Source organism: Lissotriton vulgaris, chromosome 4_1 (genome assembly GCF_964263255.1).
Source record: "Lissotriton vulgaris chromosome 4_1, aLisVul1.2, whole genome shotgun sequence".
NCBI classification, from domain to species: Eukaryota; Metazoa; Chordata; class Amphibia; order Caudata; family Salamandridae; genus Lissotriton; species Lissotriton vulgaris.
Window position 1 is genome coordinate 1989964622 of NC_141691.1, and position 25128 is coordinate 1989989749.

Genomic DNA, 25128 nt, shown 5'->3' on the forward strand with positions numbered 1-25128 from the left:
TCCCGGGTGTTTAAGCTCGGCTTGGCAGCGCTGTAAAGAGCTTCTGTGTTGAAGGAGTCCCCCTATTATTATTTGTATTTCTTTCAACTCCTTGCGCCTTGTATTTAGCTAGTTTTGTGAGAGAATTCTTTTCTCAGGCGCCATTAGGATTTCCTTTTAGATCTATATCACTCATAAGTGGGAGTGTATATATTTTGAGAAAGGTTTCAATTACCTCTCTTAGGGTACGCCGTTGTTTATATTTTGTGTATATATTGTATATGTTGTATATAATTGTTGTATATATGTATATTTTGTGATCTGTTTTTTCTTGGATTAATTCTGTGTGCCACTTGTTCTTGTGATACGTTTATATGTCCATATACATTTTGTTTAATTAGATTTGTTTATATTAAGTTGTAAAGAACAAGATAATTAAATTTTTCTTGGTTTCTAACATTAAATGTGAAATTTATCCCTTTATACCGTTTTTTCTACTTTCTCATCTTTTTGATGACCCCTGCTCCGATATGGGAGGGTGATGTGGGCAGAACCCCTTCATTATTACCTAGTAAAGAGTTCTGAAGCCCGAGTGTTTGAAGCTCAGCTTGGCAGCGCTGTAAAGAGCTCTGAAGCCCGGGTGTTTGGGCTCGGCATGGCAGTGCTGTAAAGAGCTCTGAAGCCCGAGTTTTTGGGCTCGGCTTGGTGGCGCTGTAAAGCGCTCTGAAGGCCGGGTGTTTGGGCTCGGCGGCGCTGTAAAGAGCTCTGAAGCCCGGGTGTTTGGGCTCAGCTTGGCGGCGCTAAAAAGAGCTCTGAAGCCCAGGTGTTTGGCCTCGGCTTGGCGGCGCTGTAAAGAACTCTGAAGCCCGGGTGTTTGGCTCGGCTTGGCGGTGCTGAAAAGAGCTCTGAAGCCCAGGTGTTTGGGCTTGGCGGCGCTGTAAAGAGCTCTGAAGCCCGGGTGTTTGGGATTGGCTTGGCGGCGCTGAAAAGAGCTCTGAAGCCCGGGTGTTTGGGCTCGGCTTTGCGGCGCTGTAAAGAGCTCTGAAGCACGGGTGTTTGGGCTCGGCTTGACGGTGCTGAAAAGAGCTCTGAAGCCAGGGTGTTTGCGTTCGGCTTGGCGGTGCTGTAAAGAGCTCTGAAGCCCGGGTGTTTGGGCTCGGCTTGGCGGCGCTGAAAAGATCTCTGAAGCCCGGGTGTTTGGGCTTGACTTGACGGCGCTGTAAAGAGCTCTGAAGCCCGGGTGTTTGGGTTCGGCTTGGCCTCGCTGTAAAGAGCTCTGAAGCTAGGGTGTTTGGGCTCGGCTTGGCGGCGCTGAAAAGAGCTCTGAAGCCTGGGTGTTTGGGCTCGGCTTGGCGGTGCTGTAAAGAGCTCTGAGCCCGGGTGGTTTGGCTCAACTCGGGGTCAGTGACGCGGTGTGCAAAGCTCTGAAGGTTAAGCCCTTCTCAAGGACGGCGGGAAGAGTGTGGGTGCCAGGATAGAGGTGCACTGACGGAGCAGTGTATGGACTGCTGCGCTGTAACAGCGGCGCGCCGCAGGCCAGGATAGAGGTGCACTGGCGGAGCAGTGAATGGACTGCTGCGCTGTAACAGCAGGGCACGCAGGCCAGGATAGAGGTGCATTTGTAGATCCTTGGGGGAGTTCTATTACATGATGGTGGCGGACCAGAGATCCGGATGGAGCACATTAGTCGAGGTCTTTGTGCGATATTATACTGTGTCGGAGGCTCTGCCACAGATCAAGCGTGGGGGTCTAAGCACTGTCATAGCAGGAGGCTCAACAGGTCATTGTTGTGCTGACAACTCCACAGCAACAACGAAAACGAGGCTGGCGGCTTCCTTGTAAGGCCGGTGTTAAAGTTTGGCTTACTGTCTGCTATACGGACATTTTAGTTTAGAACTGTGTAAAGAGAAAATTCATTCATTATAAAACTCTTTCCTGTCCCACCGTTACCTTGAAACACCAGTCAGAATCCAAAAAGGGTCCAAAACCCCATGCACCCCAGACATTTGGGCCTACCTACAGTATCCGACTGCCTAAATATACACCTTGCTTACTACCATATATGCGTCTCATCATCTGTCTTCAAATAAACTCTTCCCTTTTTGTTCTGACCATCTCTTCCTTCTACCATCTGTGAGAATACTTCCAGTTCCATGAGAGATATACAAAACAACAATAAAGAAAGACAATTGTGGGCGTCAAGACGACGTTATTGTTGACAACGCTTACCTGTCGTAGGAAGAAGTAATTGTTGAAATCCCTCCAATTATTAGTGGTGAGATAAAAACACGCACTTGCACCTTACTTGAAAGTGCCTCTCTTTCTGGAATGTTCCAAAGATGACTTCAGTATAGGGAGAGTAACCAATGCCGAATCGTCATACATGCCGTCCAGAAAACATTAAAGCAAGATGCCCAGCAGTCTTATGTACCATGCATATATATAGTATAGTGAGGTATGTATAGCTCTCAGCTATAGCCACAGCTGGCCTCTTTCACATTACACAAGCACTTTTGGGCTCAAATAGTCTTGTATTTTAAAATGGAGTGTGGTTCGTCTTTCTGGTGAAGGCCTCAATAGGCGAGAGGCTAGCATATAAAGGGCTGAATCCCCCAGGACTTTGCGAACTTACTAAAACCAGAAATATAACTGTTGTTATGTATAAATATATGTTTGTTCATATTATGTAGTTTCATGCATTTTACCAAAAATGTAAAACAGCTGTCGTAACGAGCAAAATCATGAAATAAAACTCTTTTTTACATTTCATTCGAAAGTATATAAATCAATTTTAAAAAAGTGTACAACATTGTAAAATTCTGTTTACGCCTACCGGTAGGTACCTCATTTTCACACTTGTTGATGACACACAGTGAGTTCAGTAACTCATCTAAAAAATCTCTAAGGTCTACAGATATCGGACAGTAAGTATGGTGTAGTATGAATTAGAGGTTCCCAAACTCCCTCTATTTTTTTTTCAAAATGGTATATATTTATGATGCCCAAAGTTTAAGAGGATGGTTATTAGGGTCTTTGGCGGGAAACAGTGTTTTCCAGAACATACAAGTCGGGACCTCGAATAGGTATAGCATATATCATACTTGGACTGAGGACCAAGGATGGCTTCTCTCCGGCAAACTCCCTTCTGCAGCAGTGTTTTTAAGTCCCTCAAAAGCGTCCACCTCACAATCATGGGTAAGAATTGATGGTCGGATTTATCTAGTGAGTTTAGTGTGTCTTATGTGCAGCGCAAAGAAACATTTCTCAGAGCCCCAAATGTCTCGGCCGAGACCAGCGCATGCGCTGGATGAGGCCGAGACCTATAAACGAGGAGCAGGAAAGTTATCAGTATGGAAAGTCCAGCATCAACAAAATACTTGTAAGCATTAATCCAACTCCCATTGCTACAGGCTCTGTTGCAATTAGGCAAGAACAATGCAGCTGAAATAACAATAACATATGGCAAATATAGGATTTGTGGTGGAATGGTATGCACTGTGAATTGTGAGCAATCAAGTTTTCGATGATAAGATGTGAGTTGCCATATGCTTTATACAGATTTCACTCCATAACACGTTTTATGCTTAGCTTGTAATGTGAATGATAATGAATATAACTTATAAGGTGCTAGAGGCATGCTGCCTTAATCACCTATAGTTTAAACTCAAAACCATGATCCAAAAGGACAATGAAGTAAATAGTTTGGCAGTACTGCTGCTCCTCTCTATCTTCACTTTACTCTGACAACTTAACACAATAAAAGGGTGCTTTTGTCTGTTTTTTAGACCTGCGGGGTAATTCACACATTGGTGGGAATGCTAAAATAGTCTCAAAAAGCATTTGCATCTGTTTTTAAGGCACTACTAATTAATGAACTGGGGGATATGGCACCTACATACACCACTAGCAATTACCTGGTGGTAAATGCAGGTGCAAATACAGAAAATATGGAACCAATGTGTGCAAATTGTGCACTAATACAGGTTGTGCACATAGTTCTCCATTGTTAACTGGTAAACGTAAATTGTGATGGGATGGTTTTTCACCCAGTATTTTGAATCAGACTGTAAAAAATAGCCTGGAAGTATTTTTTAAATTTTGTATTGGCTATTAGCACACCGACCTATTAAGTCCAAATGCAAGAAATATTGATCGGTTCTATCATATACTGACAACTGTAAACAAAGAGCCAGATGTACGAACGTTAGGAATACCAAATTCCTAATTGCAATTCTCTACAAATCGTCATTAGAAAATCGGTATTCCTAATGTATGAAACTCTTTTGAGTTACATTAGCAATTCCTAGTGGGTTACAAATAGACCTACCTCATGCATATTAATGAGGTAGGTTGCAATTTGTGTCCCATTAGGAATCACAGTCATCACAGAGATGGTGGCTCGCTGAGGTCAGCAGACCACCATGTCTGTGATTGTTTTTTAATAAAGCAATCTTTTTTTAAAATGCAGCCCATTTTTCTTAAAGGAAAACGGGAAGCGTTTAAAAATAAAAAAAATAAGCTTTGCAGTAGGACCACTGCCTGCTCTTAAAAAAATATGTTTTCCATTCTCAAAAGGGAAGAGATTAGCGAATGGGTTCGCACCTCCTTTAAGGAGTCGATAAAATATGAATGTTTTGCAACCGTAATTCAACCCTAAACAAGCCCCTTCCAAATACTCAATTGCAAACACAAATTGTGATTCAGTAATGTTTTACCAAATTGAAGTTTATGTTTTGTACATATGTAATAGTATTTTTGCAGTTGGAAACAGCCCGATCTGCTGTTTCCGACTGCAAAAATGCTTCGCATATGTGGCCCAATGGCACGAAGAGGAATGAAGGGTAATGTTTTGTAACATGTTTTTGCTAATTAAGACTAAATAGATATTTAAGTATTAAAAACAACTGCAATTAACTTTATGCAGCCAATAAGCTACTTGAGTATTTGAAATATTGTCCACTCATAGCTTCCCTGACCAAAAATGAAACTCATCTTCTTACCACTATCTACTTTTTAGTCCTGGTATGGTGAGGTTTGTTGTCCTTGCTTGTATCCGCCCAAGCCTCAGCATGTGTATGAATGTGTTTATAGGTATCTGTTTAATGCACACCTAGCTAGAAAGCTACAGACACACTCCAATCATCGGTTCTGAACTTACTTCTTTCGGTTCTGTTTCCTCTTCATCTTCGTTGGTCTGGTAGTGAGAGGTTTCCTCTGAGTAGTAGATCTTGTTGCTTGTCAGTACAAAGTAATGTGGGCTCCAAGTCTGTGGAAGAAGAGACTCAGCATTAGGGTTATCTTTTAGTGGGAGTAGAGCCCAGCTCCATATTACATTGTATGAATGACTACAAAGATTTTCACACACTAACTATCCAACAATTGCGAGCACGGCTCAACATTCTGTGAGCACTAGAATTTTCACACAGTATTTTTGGGTAGGGTCGTACTTGCTAATACTTTTCCCAGAGCGCACAGGAACATAGTTGGAACGCCAATTGCTGAAAAAAATGCCTTCAGAAACTCCTGCATCAAAGAAGTGGTCATCTAACTGATAGACAGGGGATTCTGCTGGAAATGGGTAACTCAATGGTCTGCAACAGGTGTCAAGGGCCTCTTACCTCTATAATTGTAGCTGGTTTATCCAGCGATTTTCATATTTGTATAGCTGACTATAATAACTGAGTCACTGCACTTCGTAAACGTCCCTATTATCAAGTATTCATTTCACACAACACAACACCACCATCATACATGTTGGCCTTCTCAGCAAAGAATTTAGGAATTTAATGGGCACATAGTCAGGATGGGCATTTTGCACAAGTAAAGAGAACCGTTGAAGAAAGATGAGCAGCACCCGGGTTCTGACTCAAGCACTCATTTCACACCATAAACTTACAGGTGTGTACCCTGAATATCAACGCCCAGCATATCGATGGGACAGAATATCGAGGACAAAATACTGAAAAAATTATCCGCAGGTAAGTAAGTGTAGATCTTCTATAGCTAACCCCACATATATGTACCCACGCAGTTCAAATATCTTCACGGTTTGTAGATGTGCAGTTAGGAATAGTAAATCTATACTGCCCTATACACACTTACCTTTTATCTCAAGATATTCTGTTCTCCATATTCTTGCACCAGGATATTCTAGGGGTTGACATTCAGTAGTACAATCAAACTCACACAAACAAGATACAATAACATTGAATCAGATTACAATGTGTCTGTAAGTACAAATCTCACTCATTCAATTGGCAGCAGTTTAACGAGACAAACTCCAATGCACTTGCTGGAGCGAGCCATACAATCAGACATTCTTTACATTGACTCTCTTAATAGCAGGTACTGATCTACAAGGAAAGACAATTCTGGACTGGGGAAGCTTTGCAACTATGTACAATCTCTCTACTCACTTTTATTTAAAGACATCTTGTGGCAAGGTCACTCCACGTGGCACCCTCTATTAAAAAAGTTAAACCACCACAATTGTTACCAGCTTCATCAAAATTCTTTGGATGTGAGAAGGGGGACACTTATTAGCGAACACCTTGCAAATTATGTGAATTTCAGATCCTTCCTGTGCAAGCTCACATGTGATAGCAGCACAATTTATTTTGGTCTAGTCAAGGCACCAAAAGTGCAAAAATAAAGGTTGAAGATTCCTCTACCCTAATGGCTAGTACTTGCAGTGCCTGGCCCATTCCCCTAAAACTAACACCGGACAGTATTCCAATTAATCAGAGTGCATTCTAGGCCACGCCAATCACTTTGCAACCCAACTGATGTAATCTGAAAAATTCAAAAGATCTCGAGAACTACTTCCCAACTAACGCAGGCATTATTACGATCACACTATTGACCACAACACCTATTTACAACTAAGCATTTTTAACAAACAATCTATGAATGAAAACCTTAATCAGCATTGCTGAATTTCCTCCTGGCCCATATTCACCTTACCTATTCAAGAACATCCTTGATGGCAGCTCTGCGGGCAGACATGCCAGAGCAATTCTTAACAAATCACCTTCATCAATAGAATTCCCCAGGGAACTAAATCACCCTACATCAAAGCAGAAGAAGCAAAACCTGAAGCGGGCAGCCTAACAAATTACAGGGCTATATCAAATGGATCATTTGTGGGCAAACTGGCTGAAGAAGAACCATTTATCTAGATTTCAGTGTCCATCAAAGACAACCAATCTTCTTTCTGACCAACAGAAAGGATTCTGACCCGAAGCAGCATCAAATATGCACTGACCGTAACCTGGGATGACTACAAGAACACAGTAGAATCTGATGGAGCCACAGCACTACGAGTACCGGACATCTCAGCAGCTTTTGATACTGTAAGCACCAACTATTACTTAAAAGGCTAAACAATACTGAAATACAGTCACTGTACTAAAACAGAAACCTCAACGAGAGAACACAAATAATATCAGTACCTCTCCTGATGGCATCGCAGTTCATATAAAATGCTGGCATTACCCAAGGATTAACAATTCCAATTCTTCTCCTCAACGTATACCTGACCCCACTGTTTAACTAATAAAGACCTGTGAAATCTAATTTGTCACACCTACGCTGACAGACTATAATAAACAGGATAAACTACCAGACAGTTGGATAACTGAATTTACAGACTGCCTGCAGACAGTTGGCATAGAGGCTATGAAATCATCTGAAACTAAACATGTTGAGAACTGAGATAATGATCTGTGAGCTTACAAAGAAGATGGCAATGTTGAGAGTCACATCTGGAGGCGCTGTCATATTTATCTGAGATGGAAAACCAAAAATAGGAGCCTTGTTGACTCCCACACCTGGGGTGAAAAGGCCTCCTGGACTTTTTCTAGGTAGGTCCAAAGGGCATATGATTCATTATGTTATCACTCAGAAGGCACATGAGAATGGTGGGAAAAGATATGAGTCCATACTCAAAAAGAGGTGGATATGCTACAAAAGGGAATGAGGCCTAGGCCTTTTTTCTTTCTCTTTTGTACCTACTGCTATGTTATTTTTGTTACTGAGACTCCCATTCCGACAACGGGGAATGATACAAGCTATGGGAATCTATGAAAGTTCTAATACTGAGGCAAACTTAAATATTCAGGCTCCTTATTCAGCAACTTAACTAGAAGACTGTATTTTAAACAAACATAATTGCTGAAGTACACTATTTAATCTGAGCAGTACAACTGATTAAAAGAATAAGAGTGCAAACACTCAGGTATAAGGTCCAACATTAGAAAAAAACTAAGGCTGGAGCAAATTGGTAGACCTATCGTATTTCATAGAAGAATTTTTATATTGAGGTCCCAAATCAATAGTTTTGCTAGTTAAGTATGTAGGTAAACTGTGAACTCTTACAAGCCAAATACCAAATATTGGTAAAACGCTGTACAAAAATCATAATTTGAAAGCACACCTCATTTGTTCATTTCAGATAAAAAAAACGTAAGCATACCTATCGTACAGGAAGTTGAGGGAGGAAACTGCAACTTTCAATCATTTTCAATGTCCACCCTTTGACATTGTAAAATGCCACTGAACATAAACTATCTTCAAAATATTCCTCTTGTCTTCGCCTAGCCCAACACTTACGTGGTCAATGGGGTCTTCCAAGAAGAGGATGCCATTTTTTATGGAATTGCTGATGTCGTTCTCTGAGTAGCTAGCTGTTGAAACTTCTTCATATAGGTTCCCTTCAACCAGCTTCTTGTGCTAAATTTGGAATGGATAAAGAAAATTATTAATCATAAAAATCATCTGTGTCCAATGTTGACGTTGACCTATGACAGCCAGATGCATGCCATAGTTTCAGGATATCCATGTGGGATCAATCTACAAACAACAAATCCAAATTTAGCATCAGTAACATAGTTAATGGGTTTCCTAAAAATGAGGCATGGATTGTGATCTTGGACCAGGTGAGTTCAACAGTGGACCACCAAGGTCAGACCCATTCCTGATTTTATGCACATCCTTTTGAGATAAATTTAAAAACAACAGATGCAAATTTGAAATATTCATAAGTCAGTATTTGTCTTTTAATATGTGGCATAGATCAGGCCCTCCTACACAAGCACTGGACACACTAGAAGTAATCCATAACATTTCTGCAACCTTTAAGACACTACTTCTGTTCATGCTGATATTAAAGGATATCTCTAATATATAGAGGCTATATTCTATTGGTGATTACAAAATATAAGTGTTATTATCATCCAACTCAATGGTGCTTAATTTACCAACCTGAGAAGGATGAAGGACTGAAACAGCACAAATTGAATTAAAATTTATGTCTGCTAGGGGATCAGTATAGCGGAAGTACTCTACACTATGAAAGACATGCTATGCTGCTTTCCTACGAAGTCATTATACAAAACAGACACTTTTAACAGCTGTTAACTGCGGTGACATCACTGCAGTTTGTATTTGTATTTGTATAGCGCTAATCACCGACCGGTCTCTAAGCGCTAAGAGTCAATTTAGTCGAGACCTTCAGTGATATCACAGTATCCCTTTACATTTTCCACTGGTTGCCAGATGCACTTTATGACTGCTTCAGAACACTTTGTCTCATCACTTTATTTCCTTGTCCAACAGGAAAACTCTTTTGGGCATGGTAAAGGCATGAAAGACATATGCAATACCAAATTGTGTATGGGGAAGCGCCAACAAGAGGATCCTTGCCGTAGAAGTCGCCCATGCTGCTCTCATAAAAACATAGTTTCATTTCCCCATGAACATGTGTACATATAAAATGTGAGATGAATTACCACATATAAATGTGAGATGAATTACCACAAACTCTTCAAAAGACGTTGGGTACAAAATAGACAGGCCTCGTAGAAGTAGATATCATCTGGTGATGGGTTTTGATAGATTATTTTTGATTGATTACATTACAAAAACAGGCAGATGAAGAAAGCTAATTCTGGTTAATTAGCCTGTAATAGGTCAAATATCTATAATTCATATTAAAAACAAACTGACCTTATGCTTGAGAATGGCTTTGCTTCAGACCAATACTGACATTATACAACCCAAATCACAACATCTGAGCATCTACTTGGGAGAAATATGGGCATCAAAGGCACAAAGGCTAGCTGCTTAGATGGATGCACTTTTAAGCTGATGACACAATACTTTTCACTCATTTCTATTGGAATTAATTATTCATGAGAAAATAACAAGAGCCATTCTTGATGTCTAATTACATCAATCCCACTATAACCAGAAGCAAGACTCTATGTTAAACTCAATGTCTTTGGTTGAAATTGGGCAATATTTAATCCAATATTTACCATAAAGTTCAATATAACAGAAAACATTTTGAGAAAAATCTGCTCAAAACTCTCCTTGGAATCATGCCTTTGAAATCTGCCATTTGTATTATCTATGTAATTGATTCTAAATAACACAACTCTATTTGATATGGTTCCGCTATGTGAAGCGGCTATCAAGTTTGGAACCCGCCACTACGTAAAAGAATAGTCTCTACGACTAGTACACTTGCACACCCTCTGGTCCTTAACCACAACACAAGATGTAATGTGAAATAAGACACACCTAGCCAGAAATCTAAAAAAGCTAATTTTTTACAATGTCTAGCAGAACACAATTTATTTATCAGGGAGGCTATTTCCACTAAGGTGCGGGTCAAAGAATCACCTTGATGAGTATTCTCTTCTTCAACTGGGTGGGTGAGGGCAGTTCATCCGCATTGATGTCCACAGGCTTGGTTAGCAGCATGTCCCCAAAGACCTTCTTGAAGTGGGAGGCCATGTTTCTCTGCTGGACAACGCTGCAGTGGTCCTCAATGGAAAGGATGACGGGGTACCTGCATGAAAGAGGTTATAGATCAACTGGACACTATCACCCATCTTAATATCTCTCTTTTCACAAACAACTGTTATCTTCGGGCACAGCAGTGACATTTGTTAGGATGATATGGTGCAGAGCGTTGAAGACCCTCAAACGTCTGAGAACAGTTCACTGGCTGATCGTAATGTTCAATTTTAGGGCTCCATGTCCCAATGACAGACACCTATGGCAACATGCAGACAAGGCATTCCATATACCGTAGGAGAGAGCCTGGGTTGTCTTGTTATGAATATCTGAATCACTTCTTCAATTATTGGAGAAATATCTGCTTTCACCTCATAATTCTACACACCTCTTCAATGACACGTCTTATGAAATAAGACAATGCCCCAAATAAATTAGAGGCAGTGGGAGATGTAATTTAGATCAAAGGAGATATTTGACAGCCCCTTTTGAAATCTTTCCAGACAGAAATGCAATTGTCTACACAACAAACACCAACTTACGACACACCACACATAAGCTCTACTAATGTAAAACTAGTCTGAGATGTAACCTCAGATATCACAAGATCTCGACTGCGGTAAACTAACATATGACAAGCTTGAGATATTCTATTTGATTTAATTAGAACACGCTGCAGGTAGTACACCCCAGAGTGCTGGGAGAACCAGTCCACAAGTCTAGGTTGACAAGACTATGTATGAAATCTGTGACAATCACCACATAATCTTAAAGCCTTAGGGAATTTAGTTGGCATCAAAGTGACGCTTCAGTGTCCACTACTCTTGTAGAAGTCAACAATAGTTTTAGTCGTAGGCACCACCTCACAGGGAAGGCTTCAAACCAGTAGCAAATACTGCTGCTTCAATTTCAGTTTGGATGTGAGCTTATCTTGCGTATCTCAAAACAATTCACTTGTTAGCTCTGTGAGATGCCATCATGCGGGCTGCACTTACTGACGTACTATAAATGTGAATTTACAACCAGTGTGAAATTTAACACTGTAGACCATTTCTTATAAAGTCACATTTAAATCCATCTAAGTGAAAGTCAAAACCTCCTCAAATTTGAGAAAATACAATTATGCATTTTATCCAGAGATGACATCCGTTGTTTTAATAATCTTATTTCTGTTTTTGTGACTTCCTTTAGATTTATTCTTTTTTCATCACCATTTCAACATACGTATTTACACAACATAATACACACAAAAATTAGGGCTCACTGGAGAGCCTGTTTTTCGCAACAATCAATGCAAGTGCGGCAGAAACCCACTGGAGGGTCAGAATTTATTAGTGAAGGTACTACAAGTCCCAGAATACAGAGCGATTAAACACGCCCACTGGAGGGTGTTTCCACTTAAGGATTACAAAAAAGACTCTTACCTTCATTGTATTTGCTTCCTTGCATGCAATGCCAGTGATAAAGGAACAAAGTGTTTCGAAACGCGTAGGGTGCTTAATGGAACGAGGTATTACCTGCTGATTGCCAAAAATAAAGGACAATGTGAACAATAAAGCGGAGTCCTGCTGTTCCTTTGAGCACGGTCTCGACAAGGGGTAACTCTCTTGCGTGTGATATATATACATATATATATATCTCGAGCTAACTAGCAGAGAAGAAGGCTGTTAAGGTGAACTTGGTGGCAGAGGGAAACAAGGCAGGGAAGTAGATACTTTTTGTCTTGAAGGAATTGACTATTATGAAGTGGAGTGCCAGCCAGTGTTTGATAGCTGTAACACAATTATAGATTTCAATTTGTAGGTGTGAGGGAAGAGAAGGATAAGAATATGTACTTGCCATCAACATACAGATGGTACTGCACAGCGGTGGGGGTCAGAGAGGTCACCGGCCATCGAAGAATGGAAAGAGAATATGGATTGGTGTATGTTTAGGCAAAAAACTGTTTATGTGGCGCGGGGCCGCCCCCGTAGGTGGGCATCCATGTGGGGGCTGTGGAATCGATACAGGGGAGACATATGTGTGCCTCCTGTTGCTTCTCCCATTGATATTCCTACCTCTCCTTGATTGTTTTTATTGGTGTATTATGCTCTCCGCTTTCTCTCCCCTTCCCCCCCTTTTTTCTCCGTTTTCTCCTGATGAGATGATATGCAATATGGGGGAGTGTCTCCCCACTGTTGTGCCTTTATTTTGTTTTTGATGCCTTGATTCAATAAAAAGAAATATAAAAAATATAAAAAACATACAGATTGTATTAAAAAACCAACGGATGATATACAGTCACTAAGGAAAGGTGTGTAGAGGGAAAGCCCAGTGAGGCAGTGTAGGCAGTTACAGAAAAAAGTTACTTACTTCTAAGTACCAAATGGTATTACTGTGTTTAAGCAACCTCTTCAGTTATAAAGAGGCAATCTGCTTTTAAAACTACATAATCGGGGCGTGGCCAAGATGGCGGGCTGAGCGGTCGCACTTGCCGAGGGCTCCCGGACCCCTGAACTCCTGCATCGCTCGGAACCGCTGATTCCCCCCCGGATCACGCGGCCGCTGAGCCTGGTGCTTGCGGCGGAGGTGTGGAGAGCCTGCTGAGCCTGGTTTGCGCCGTCGGGGACGAGATTTTGGCCGATATAGCCCAGGTCGGACCCCGTGTACGACCCGAGTGAGAGCTGGCAGCCGCGGGTCCCCCGACCTTCGGAGCGAGACGAGGTGGCCGGCCTCTGAGGTGTGAGGCCCGCTGTGGTGCATGAGCTGTTGGAGTGGGTTTCGGAGACGGCTTCGCGTGAGGCTGGGAGCTGTCCAGCAGCGGTGGTGCGGAGCGGAGCGGAGCAGAGGTGCAGAACGGTGGCGGAGTCGGCGCCACCTCGCTACGCCAGCCCGTGGCTTGACGTGGCCTGCTGGAGGAGGTCGCCTCGGCTGGTTAACTGTGCGGAATTGGAGACCGAGTCCCCCGAAGCTGATCTCTCCCTGGAGTGGCGGCCACTGGTGACTGTTGCATTGTGACTTAGCCCCCGAGCCGGGTATCTGGCTCTCGGATCGAAGAAGGAGAGGGTCTCCATTTTGGGCGCTGTCCCTACGACACTACTAAGCGGCCATTTTGTGGAGCTTGGCCGGGCAGCCCGTCCCTCCTGGTGCTCTTTGTGTGGATCGCCCCCGGCTTGCATACAGTTGCTTTCTCTGCTGTTCAGCGAGCCTCGTCCATTATTGTGCTGCAATGTCGAATGCAAGGGGACAGCGGAGAGGTGATCGGACCTTGCCGGAAATGCTGGGAAGGGGCGCCCTGCGCAGCGGAGGCGCTCAACCGGCCGCGACTTCCCCGGCACCGACTAGGGGGGCAGAAGGTGGCGAACCCCCGGTGACGAGGTCCTTTCTCGAGTCCCTGTTCAGCACCCTGCGGGAAGACTTCCATGCACTCAAGAATGAGGTGGCCGGGGAGGTCCGCGAAGTGAGGAGAGAGATGGACTCCCTGGGGGACCGGGTGAACACAGTAGAGGAAGCGGGCCACTCCAGGGATGAGGAGATCACCCATCTGCAGCAGGAGGTCCTGCGGCTCCGGGAGCAACAGATTGAGCTACAGGCCCACGCCGAGGACCTTGAAAATCGGTCCAGGCGGAACAACATACGGGTCCGCGGAGTGCCGTCCGGTGAGGAGGGTGAAGATGTGACGGCATATCTGGTGGCCCTCTTCCGAGCGATCCTGGGTGAGCCGGAGGACTTTCGGATTCGCATCGACCGGGCGCACCGGGTGGGTCGCCCCCGCAGAGCCACGGCGCCCGCGCCGGACATTCTGGCCTTTCTCCCGGACTTTCCTCTGAAGGAGCGGATCCTCCGCGAGGCGCGAAGACAGCAGCCTTATCGATTCCGGGACCATCCTGTGGCACTGTTTCAGGACTTATCCACAGTCACGTTGCAGAAGAGGAAATCCTTCAAGATCGCTACGGACTTCCTTCGCGAACACGGAACGCAGTACTCCTGGGGGCACCCCTTCCGCCTGATTTTCAGGTGGAACGGTGTGCTACATCAGCTTCGGTCCCTTCAGGATGTCTGCGCGGTACTGGGCCTCACTGCAACGGACGCGGACACCCCGGCCCCGCGACGGAGGCGCAGCACCCGCGACGGTTGGCAACGAGCCGAGGGGGGGGCCTCTCCCCCGGCGGAGCGCCCGGGCTCGCCTGCAATTCGGGCTGAAATGGCGGCTGCCATCCAGGAGGCCTCCAGAGTGACGGCGATCGGCGAAGTGGCCTTGACGGCCTGAACTCACTCCGGGGGGAGTCTATTTTAGCTCATTCTCATTGCAGGTGCGGGGTTTCGGGGGGTGGCGTGGGAGGAAGGGCGAGTGCAGGAGGTGGTGGCTGGACGTCCACTAGGTTGACTTTCCACGGCCTTGCCCGTTTTGGGCCGGACTGGGACAATGTCTTTTTTGAACGGTTTTGGAAGCGGGGGAAGGGATCGGGGTGGACGGGCAGCTGTTTTGATCTTGGGTCCTGGAGGGGGGATTGGTAGAGGGGGGTGGTGTGGATTTGTTGGGGTAGAGGCGGGGGGGGGTTTCTTTGGTTGTGGGGTGTTGGGGTTCGGGGACTGTACTGTGCCACTGGTTGCTTACACGTTGCTATGTTTTGAGGTCTCGAAGGGTGCCCTTTGTGTTTGCTGATGGGGCTTTGCCTTGTGATCTGTGCTCCTTGAACTCTCTCTTTGATGGCTCTTAAGGTGCTTACACTCAATGTGAAAGGGCTGAATAACCCGGTTAAGCGGCGGGCAGTGTTATCCCTGCTGGAAAACTCACAAGCGGATATCTGCCTGTTGCAGGAGACCCACTTGCTGGCTAAGGACTGCCCGCGGATGCAAACCCCCAAGTTCCCCACACAGCTATTCTCCTCCAGCACTTCCAAGACGGCAGGGGTGGCCATTTTGTTTTCTAGAAGGTTCAGGGGAGAGGTGGTGAGCAAGGTGGCGGAGCAGAAAGGAAGACTCCTGGTGTATAGAATCAAGGTGGGGGGCTTAGCACTGACTGTAGGCTCCGTCTACTGCCCTAATGATCATCAGGACCAATTCTTACACAGGGCCCTGGACGACGTTGCATTCACCTCTGATAGGCACATAGTGTTGGGAGGTGACTTGAATCTGGTTTTTGACGCGGCGCTGGATAGGTCTGTGCAGCGGCGCCAGCAGTTGGGCGAGCTTTCGGGCTCGATTCGAACTCGACTTGCGGAGCTAGACCTGCATGACATGTGGCGCTGCCTCCACCCTACCACTCGCGCATACTCTTATTTCTCCCATGCCCATAGATCTTATGCGCGCTTAGACCACCTCCTAGTGTCAGGCCCGATGCTCCTTTTGGCCCCGAATGCGGACATGGGAGTCCTCTCTCTCTCTGACCACGCCCCAGTTGAAGGCGCTTTCGCTCTACCGCCGGTGGCTCGGTCGAGGGGGGTTTGGCGGCTCCGAGATACGCTTTTGCACAGGCGATCGGTAGTGGATCAGATCAGGGCGGCCATTTTGGCTTTTCAGACCGTGAACGATAATGGGGATACCTCCCGCGCGACACAGTGGGCGGCCCTTAAGGCCGTGCTCCGAGGCGAGTTTATCGCGATCTCCGCCGCTGAGAATAGGGACCGGCAAATTAAGAGAGAGGAGCTCACCCAGCAGGTGAGGGAGCTGGAGCAGGTTCACCATAGGACGGGTGCCCCCAGGGTGTGGCGGCAGCTGAAGGCGGCGCGGAAGCTCCTGGCGGCCCTGGACACGGATCGGGCGGAGTACGCGGTGCTCCGCCTGAAGCATAAATATTACACGGGAGGCGATCGGTGTGGGCGGCTCCTGGCTAACAAACTAAGGGTGCAGCACGAGCAGCACCGAGTGAAGGAACTGCTAGACCCGGCCGGTGGCCGGGTCACGACCGACGAACACATCGCGGATGTCTTCCGCGGCTTCTATGCGGACCTTTACTCCGGGGAACCCCCTTCGGCCCAGGCTGAGGGGGACTACCTGGACTCGGTTCCGCTCCCGTCGCTGACACAGGACCAGGCCCAGTATCTGGAACGTGACTTCCGTATTGAGGAGGTGGTCACGGCGATATCTCGACTCAAACTGGGCAAGGCCCCGGGTCCGGACGGCTTCATCCCGCTGTTTTACAAGACCTTCTGTCAGGAACTGGCACCTCTGCTGACTCGCCTCTTCAACTCTTTCGCCGACCCCGGAGCCATCCCCTCCGAATTTCTCCAGGCCACGGTCTCCGTGATCCCTAAACCGGGCAAGGATAAGGCCGCCTGTGGGTCCTATCGTCCTATTTCGCTGTTGAATACCGATTTGAAGGTGTTCACCAGTATCTTAGCGTCACGCCTGGCGTTGCATCTCCCCGGCATGGTTGCCCCGGACCAGGCGGGATTCGTGCCCGGTAGGCAAACGACGGATAACACGAAGAGGGTGACGCACATTCTCGAGAAGGCTTCTAGGATCCCTGGAGAGAGGATGCTCCTGTCCATAGACGCGGAGAAGGCTTTTGACAGGGTGCACTGGCCCTACCTTGAGAGGGTCCTGAGCAAATTTGGGATAGGGGAGAAGTTTCGACGCCTGATCTTTAACTGCTACAGGTCCCCATCTGCGGTGGTCCGGGTGAACGGCGGCAGCTCTCGGCCCTTCCCAATTGAACGGGGCACGAGACAGGGATGCCCACTCTCCCCCCTGCTCTTTGCTTTGTACATGGAGCCATTTGCCCAGAGGGTTAGGCAGAACCCTGACATTATCGGTGTCCAGATGGGCGGGTTTCGCCACGCGATAAGTTTGTACGCGGACGATGTCATTCTGACGCTGGATGACCCGCGGAGATCACTGCCGGCTTGTGTGGAGGAACTGAATTTATTCACTGACGTTGCGGGCTTTAGGGTGAACCTGGGTAAGTCAGCCGCCCTGGACATCTCGCTATCCGTTGCCACTAGAGTGGAACTGCAGAGGCTTTATCCTCTGAGCTGGTCCAAGGACCGGATCCCTTATTTGGGGGTCCTGCTGGCGCCCACCCTCCCGGAGATGGCTAAGGCCAATTACGCAGCTCTGGGCACGAAAATCAAGGAGGAACTGGGCCGGTGGGATAGGGGCACGCTGTCACTACTGGGTAGGGTGGCCGCGGTGAAGATGACTCTTCTTCCTCAGGTGCTCTACCTCTTCAGAGCACTGCCGCTCCACCCTCCTGCGGGGTGGCTCGCAGAGACTCAGACCGCCATTGCACGCTTCGTGTGGCAGGGCCGCAGGCCGAGGATCAAGAGAAGCATCGCTATGCTCTCACCGGAATCCGGAGGGTTGGGGATACCGGATTTACGGAAATATTTTCAGGCCGCTCAGCTCCGATACCTCGTGGAATGGAGCCGGTGGGAATCTGATAAACACTGGTTGTTCCAAGATCAAGCGGTGGCGGGTAGGACGCTGCAGGAGGTACCGTTCTTGCGGCGAGCCCATCGGCCCCCCAATCTTTATGCGTCCTTGGTGACGCGGGCCCCGCTCCAGACGTGGGACTCGGTAGCTGCCAGATGTGAGTTGACTACTTTCCCCTCTCCCTTCACGCCGCTCATTGGCAACCCGGACTTCGGCCCGGGGCTGGAACAGGGAGCCTATGAGCGCTGGCGGGCGGCCCGCTGCTGCACTCTGTACCACTTGTACTCCCCTGAGGGAGTTGTCTCCTTCCAGGACCTGCAGCGAGAATATGGCCTCCCCGAGACGGAACGCATGCGATACCTGCAGGCGCGCCACTGGGCGCTACAACCGCAAGTGCGCGACGCGGCACACAGAGAAATCACGGAGTATGAGCGTTGGTTAATTACTCGCACGTCGGACGCCAAACTGATCTCTGACCTGTATAGAATGTTGCAGCCCCCCTCATTTCACATTCACAACCCTGGTCGGGGACGATGGGAGCGGGAGCTTGGGCGTGAGCTGAGTCATAAAGAATGGGACAACATCTCCTACCGAGCACGCCACTCGGCCTACCACACAGGTCTCACAGAGACCTTCACCAAAATCTCGACCTACTGGTACCGCACTCCGGAGAAACTGCACGAGATGGACAGGGCGATACCGGGGACGTGCTGGCGCGACTGTGGCCACACTGGTACACTAACGCACATATTGTGGGATTGCCCCCTGTTGGCTCCGTACTGGGAAGAGGTCCTGAGCGAGGTGGACAAATGCTTTGGGATAGAACTGCCTAGGTTCCCGGCCTATGTCCTGTTGGGGTTGCCGAATTGGTTGATGTATCCCCTTAGGTCCAAAAGGGGTAGGCAGATCGCAATTGCACTGGGATCAGCGGTGCAGAATATTCTCATACACTGGCGCACTACAACACTTCCCTCTGTAGTTGGTTGGTTGCACAGATTATGGCATGTTCTTGGAATGGAAAAGATGTCACTGGTAGCCCTGGGGGATACGGATACCTTTGAGGAATTGTGGGAGCCCTTTCACAGCCTATTGTGTTCCGAGTTCCGTGAGATTACCTGCCCTAGATATCTTCGATTGTTGAGGCTGACACCGCCGCCGGACCCGCCTGCCTGAGTGGGTGGGGTTGGTGTTGCATAGTGGAGATTCCTGTAGAGTTCGCTGAGGCGGAGACTGTAGAAGCTGGCACAGTACAGGGGGTGGGTCGGGGTATGGTAGTTGGGGGTTTACGTTTGGTTAGGTAGGTTTTTGGAGCGGGGTTGTTTCTCCTCCCTTCACCCCCCCCCCCTTTTTTCCTTTTGTTTTCCCCTCCTGGTTTCCCCCCCCCCCCCTTTTTTTTTTTTTTTCTTTTCCTTTCCCCGTCCTCCCCCTCCCCTCCTCCGTCCCCCCCCCTCCCCTCCCCTCCGTGGTTTGTCAGTGCCCACAGGGGCTGAAGCTAGGCTCAAGAGTCAGACAGAGCCTCTTATTGATTTGCAATTGTATTGTTGTATTGGCTGGATGATGCGCACTGCTGAGCGGATCCTGTGGGTCACTTGTTTTTTTGCCCCTTTGTGTCCTACCCCACCCTGCTTCAATAAAATACTTTAAACCTAAAACTACATAATCATTTTCTGTGGGAGTCCCTAAAGAACCTCAGAGCTGTATGTATTACACAGCCCCGCCAACTACTTGTGATGGTACTGCAGCAGAGCCTCAAATAGATCTAAACACCTGTTTAGATTAATTCTACATAGTGTCATCTATTAAATATTCTTATTTGATATCCTGACTTGCTTATGCCGGTTAAGTGTCAGCTTTTCATACTCCTACCTTAACGGTAACACATATTTTTCATCTTAACCCACAAAACATCGACATTAACTTTTCTGATAGTATGAGACTGCAGGCTTGAATGTAAAGTGATATCCATCACCAAAGGTTGTAGTTCAAATTGTTAAACTGAGTGCAACTCTTACATGTGACTCCAGTGAATACCGTATTTTCCGGCGTATAAGACGACCTTTTAACCCCTTAAAATTTTCTGGAAAGTCGGGGGTCGTCTTATACGCCGGGTACAAAATTTTATGGTATTTTTTCATGCGCTTTTTCATAGCGAGGACTTCACTCGAAGGTGTCAGACCGCTTCACAATACGAAATAACAAGAAACAACACACCTTATGTTAAAAAATACAGCCACCGACCCTGGCAACGTCCAAAAATACAGCCACCGACCCTGGCAACGTCCACACCCAGGCCCCGCGCCATGAATTGTGCAAGTATCGAAAGCGAGCGTGTTTTTGTCATAGCGAGGACTTCACTCGAAGGTGTCAGACCGCTTCACAATAGGAAATAACAAGAAACAACACACCTTATGTCAAAAAATACAGCCACCGACCCTGGCAACGTCCACACCCAGGCCCCGCGCCATGAAGTATCGAAAGCGAGCGTTTTTTTCATAGCAAGGACTTCACTCGAAGGTGTCAAACCGCTTCACAAGCGAGCAAATGGCGCCATGAGTCTTACCTCGACTGCCGCTGCCGCTGTACACGTGCCTCCAACCGCTTGCACATCCCCAGGCAGACGAGGCAGCAGGACGAGGCAGCAGGACGTCCGAAACACGGTACATGGTAATGGGCAGCCAGCGCCGAAGATGGCAGCGCCCAGTGTGTTGACACGTTTGGCACGTTTGGCACGTTTTGGCACGCTCACCTCTCCCCTTGGCATGGGCGTGGCATAGAAAGGGGACTGTACAATGTTCCCGAATGTTCCCGAAGGCAGTAGAGCACTTGCCGTGATTGGCTGGTTGTTGCTAAGAGGAAAAACAGTCTCGTGACCAGATAGCGTATTTGCCGTACCGTACGTGTGGTGTTGAAGACAGTCTCTGCACCTGTCCATTCTGTACAGCACCAGTACCGTACATCGAGTGCAAATGGCTGACAGTCAAGAACCCGGCAAGGCTCCAGCAGCACATTCCGTGCAAATGGCAGACAGCGAAGAACCCGGCAAGGCTCCAGCAGCGCATCCAGAGCAAATGGCTGGCAGTCTAGAACTCAGCAAGGCTCCAGCAGTGGCAAGGAGAAGAAAATATGAAGCCAGCTACAAACTCAAAGTTGTGGCTTTTGCCACGGAACATAATAACTGTGCTGCTGCTAGGCAATATGGAGTGACAGAGAAGATGGTTCGGGCCTGGAGAGCAAATGAGCAAGCATTGCGGAGTATGCCAAGGGGCAAGTGTGCACTAAGAAGAGGCACCCCACATTGGCCAGAACTGGAAAAGCATGTAGCAGACATGGTGGCCGAGCATCGGCAAAGCGGGTATGTCGTGACCCGAAATAAAATCCGCTTGGTTGCACTTCAGTGGGCCAAATCTAATCCCGATCTCAGCCACAGATTTAAGGCCACTGTGTCCTGGTGTACCAGATTCTTGGGAAGGCATAATCTGGTATTGCGGCAAAAGACAAAAATTGCCCAGAAATTACCAGCGGATCTTGATGCCAAAATGCATAGCTTCCATCGCTACGTCATTAGGCTGCGCAATGAACATGTGTATGCGCTAAGTAGCATCGGAAACATGGATGAAACTCCGATGAATTTTGATATGATCGCCAACAAAACTGTCCATCAAAAAGGCGAAAAGACAATTTTAATAAAAACAACAGGACATCAGAAGTCCAGTTTCACTGTGGTACTTGCATGCACAGCTGATGGTGGCAAACTGAGGCCAATGGTTATTTTTAAAAGGAAAACAATGCCGAAACTCAAGTTTCCTGCTGGTTGTTTTGTGCATGTGAATGAGAAAGGATGGATGGATGAAGAAGGGGTAAAGCTATGGCTTGATAACGTATGGAGCAGGCGACCAGGTGGACTTCTACAAAGGCGTAGTCTACTGGTGTGGGATATGTTCAGGGCTCATTTAACTCCCAGCACCAAGCAAAGGCTGGCAAGACTGAAAACGGATGCTGCTGTTATACCTGGAGGACTGACATCGTTGGTGCAGCCACTGGATGTGTGCCTAAACAAGCCATTTAAAGATCGCATCCGAGAACAGTGGAATGAGTGGATGGTTAGCGGTGAAAAAACATTCACAAAAGGAGGAAACATGCGTGCGCCACAGTTGGATGTTTTGTGCAACTTTGTCATAAAGGCCTGGAACGACATCGATGCAGAAACAGTCATAAAGTCTTTCAAGAAGTGTGGCATATCGAACTCATTAGATGGTATGGAGGACGACTATCTGTGGGAAGGTGAAGAGGATGCCGAAGAAGAGACCACATCATCTGATACGGAATTGGTACAAGATCCATACGATGACTGCCTTACAGATGTACCACAAGATCTCATAGACTTACTTATGAGATCAGATGACGAAGAGGAGGATTTTGAAGGTTTTTAAAGGGAACGTTGTAAATCCTGTAGAAATCGCTTGGATTTATGGGAAGTTATGGAACGTTTAATGCACTTGCACTGTTTCATGCACTACGTTATTTATGTTTGCCGTTATTCAGAAGTGACAGTTTTTGATATGGTTTTAAATAAAATGTTTCCGAGTAAAGCAAGATTGTTTCTACAACCAATTTCTTTGCGTTTAGTCTTTCAGTTTGTAAAATAAACGCTTATAGGTACCCACTGCCCACTGATAAAGCCTTACTGCTCACCCACAGGGAGGAGGACTAGACTAATACGGTAAGTTCAAAATACCGGTACATACTCGGAATGGCTATGCTGCGCTGGAAGTGGGGGGTCGTCTTATACGGCGAGTATAGCACTAAACCTAAAATTTTTCTGCCTAAGTCGGGGGTCGTCTTATACGCCGGGTCGTCTTATACGCCGGAAAATACGGTAATCTCATTGACTTTGTCCTAGGTCCGCTAGAGACGTTCACCGAGAGCACAGAATGACTGTACAACACTGCTAGACAGCTCCACAAAGGCAGCAGTGTCTTTGTGCTCTCAGGGCTAAGCTACGCTGCTAAAACAAAAACAGCCCTTTGCCAACATTGCTCCTTGCGGTTCAATAATCTATAAAGTGGTCAAACTCGAAAAGCGTGTCACGCCTTCCCTTGTGAAGTAAGTCTGGCGACCTGAAGTCTGAAAGGCTGATCACAGTAAACACTGCCTAGTGTAAGTGGTGAGGTTAATGATTTAACAATTCAGGAATTCCCATTAACTAGCAAAGTAAAACTCTACAGTGTTATTTTCCATCAGTGGAAGAAACCTCCTGAGATGGTCTTGTTGTTACAGGACTGGTATCTTCCACAACATTTCTGAAAACATATCTCAAGGCTAATATCACTGCCAGAGTCCTTAACACTGACAGTGCACGCTGAAATGTTTGCGAGTATGGAATAATGGAGTGCACAAGGTAGCCCGGCATCAAGGATTTAACACCACGGCATGGCTTGTGATGTGTTTGCTTTTCTATCTCAGCCCTGGTCAACCCTGCTGTCACTGCACTTTTTAGCAGGCTGAGAAAGATGTTCTTACCGGTGCGGACAATTGTCTGCCATGCTGAGGTTCAAGCGGCCCTTCACTTCTCTGTGGGATCCAACTCACAGGCTAAAGCCAACAGGCTAAGCGTATTTTCCAAACTGAAATAAAAAAAAAGTTCAGGGACCTAAACATGTCCTTAGGAATCTGCTACTAGTGCTGTCGATTGCTGGGTTTTGACTACTAAGGTTGTCCAGTCTTGACTCCCCTTCGTGCTTCTTTCTTCCACCACCCTACACTTCCTGTCGTCTCTTTATATCACTCTTGCAGGTTGTTTTTCATCCCTAATTTCTCCCTTGCTCAACGTTTTCCAATCTTTCTCGTTCTCCTTTGTTCTCCCTTTTCTGTGTTTGTCTTTCTTGCTCTGGGCCAAAGAATATTAAGGAAAACTCAAACTCAGTCTCAAAAATGATTGCCAGTGTCCCCCACTTGCAACCACTGACACAAATCACCACTGCAGACATTAAATTGTGGCTATTCCGCCAGTATCACTGGTGAGCCACCATTAATAACACAACAAACAGCAACTTCTCATGAAGAGGTTATCTACAAACTACGCTTGCCTATATGTTGTTTATTGTAACAACATGAACGAAGGGCTGGAAAATGACAGGATCTGAGCTTAAGGAAGACTGTCTACAAACAGAGGTTCTTGCAGACATAACTTCATTTCAGAAAAGCAAAATCAAATATATACAGTATAAATTGAGCTAAATTCCGGATTACACACTTGAATGTCTAAGAATTCCTTACTCAGAGGTGACAAAGGCATGCTCCTTGATGGTGTGCAATACGTCCAGGAACTTTATTTTGGAGGTGAGCGTGTGTCCGTGGTAGATGATCGGCAGGTCATCTGGGCCATCCCAACAGTCCACTAGGAAAACAGAGATCAGAAAGTAAGTAGTTGTAATACCACTCAACGCTCATTCCTTGTCCATCAAGTCAAAGCCGGCCTCCTCAAATATTCCCATGCTAGAGATAGAAAAATAATGAGTAAAGAATTCCAGGTCTATTAGGCCATTGCGCCTAATGCCATCATCATCAATCCAAACCTGAAGGACTTGTGGTTTGTGCCTTCACCAGCATTCTAGGATGTTCTGAGAACATACTTTTTCCCCTCATGGCTGAGAAGCAGCATTTATTAATACATACCAACAGGATTATTCAGCAGATCCTAAGTGCAAAAAGTGAAAAACATAATTTCCTGAGGACTGTAATGCCGTCTTCTATCAGACAGTCATTATAACGCCATCAATTGATTCACATCGACATTTGACATGGCTTACCTGTAATGGGAAAAGATCTTACTTTTAACTTTAAAGGGCTTTCTTTTTGTATAGCCTTTCCATTTTTGGAAGCTTAGAACTCAGGGTAAGCCACGGGCTTGGAAAGGGATACTTGGAAGCTGACTAGGTTCTGAGGTCTTTTACTGGCCGAAGAGGGAGGAGAAAGAGGTTCACCTACAGATGG

At 46.5% G+C, this 25128-nt stretch overlaps 1 protein-coding gene across 1 annotated transcript in view; it reads right to left on the reverse strand.

Annotated features, from left to right (window-relative positions):
• The window catches only part of LOC147724808 (1-phosphatidylinositol 4,5-bisphosphate phosphodiesterase gamma-1-like), a 731250-nt gene that overhangs the window by 261826 nt on the left and 444296 nt on the right, over positions 1-25128 (reverse strand). Inside the window, exons 13-16 of the mRNA XM_086966316.1 lie at positions 24412-24532; positions 10663-10831; positions 8590-8709; positions 5138-5245 (exon numbers count right to left, since the gene is read on the reverse strand). Coding sequence (XP_086822442.1) covers positions 5138-5245; positions 8590-8709; positions 10663-10831; positions 24412-24532 — 518 coding nt within the window. The remainder of the gene's footprint in view (positions 1-5137; positions 5246-8589; positions 8710-10662; positions 10832-24411; positions 24533-25128) is intronic.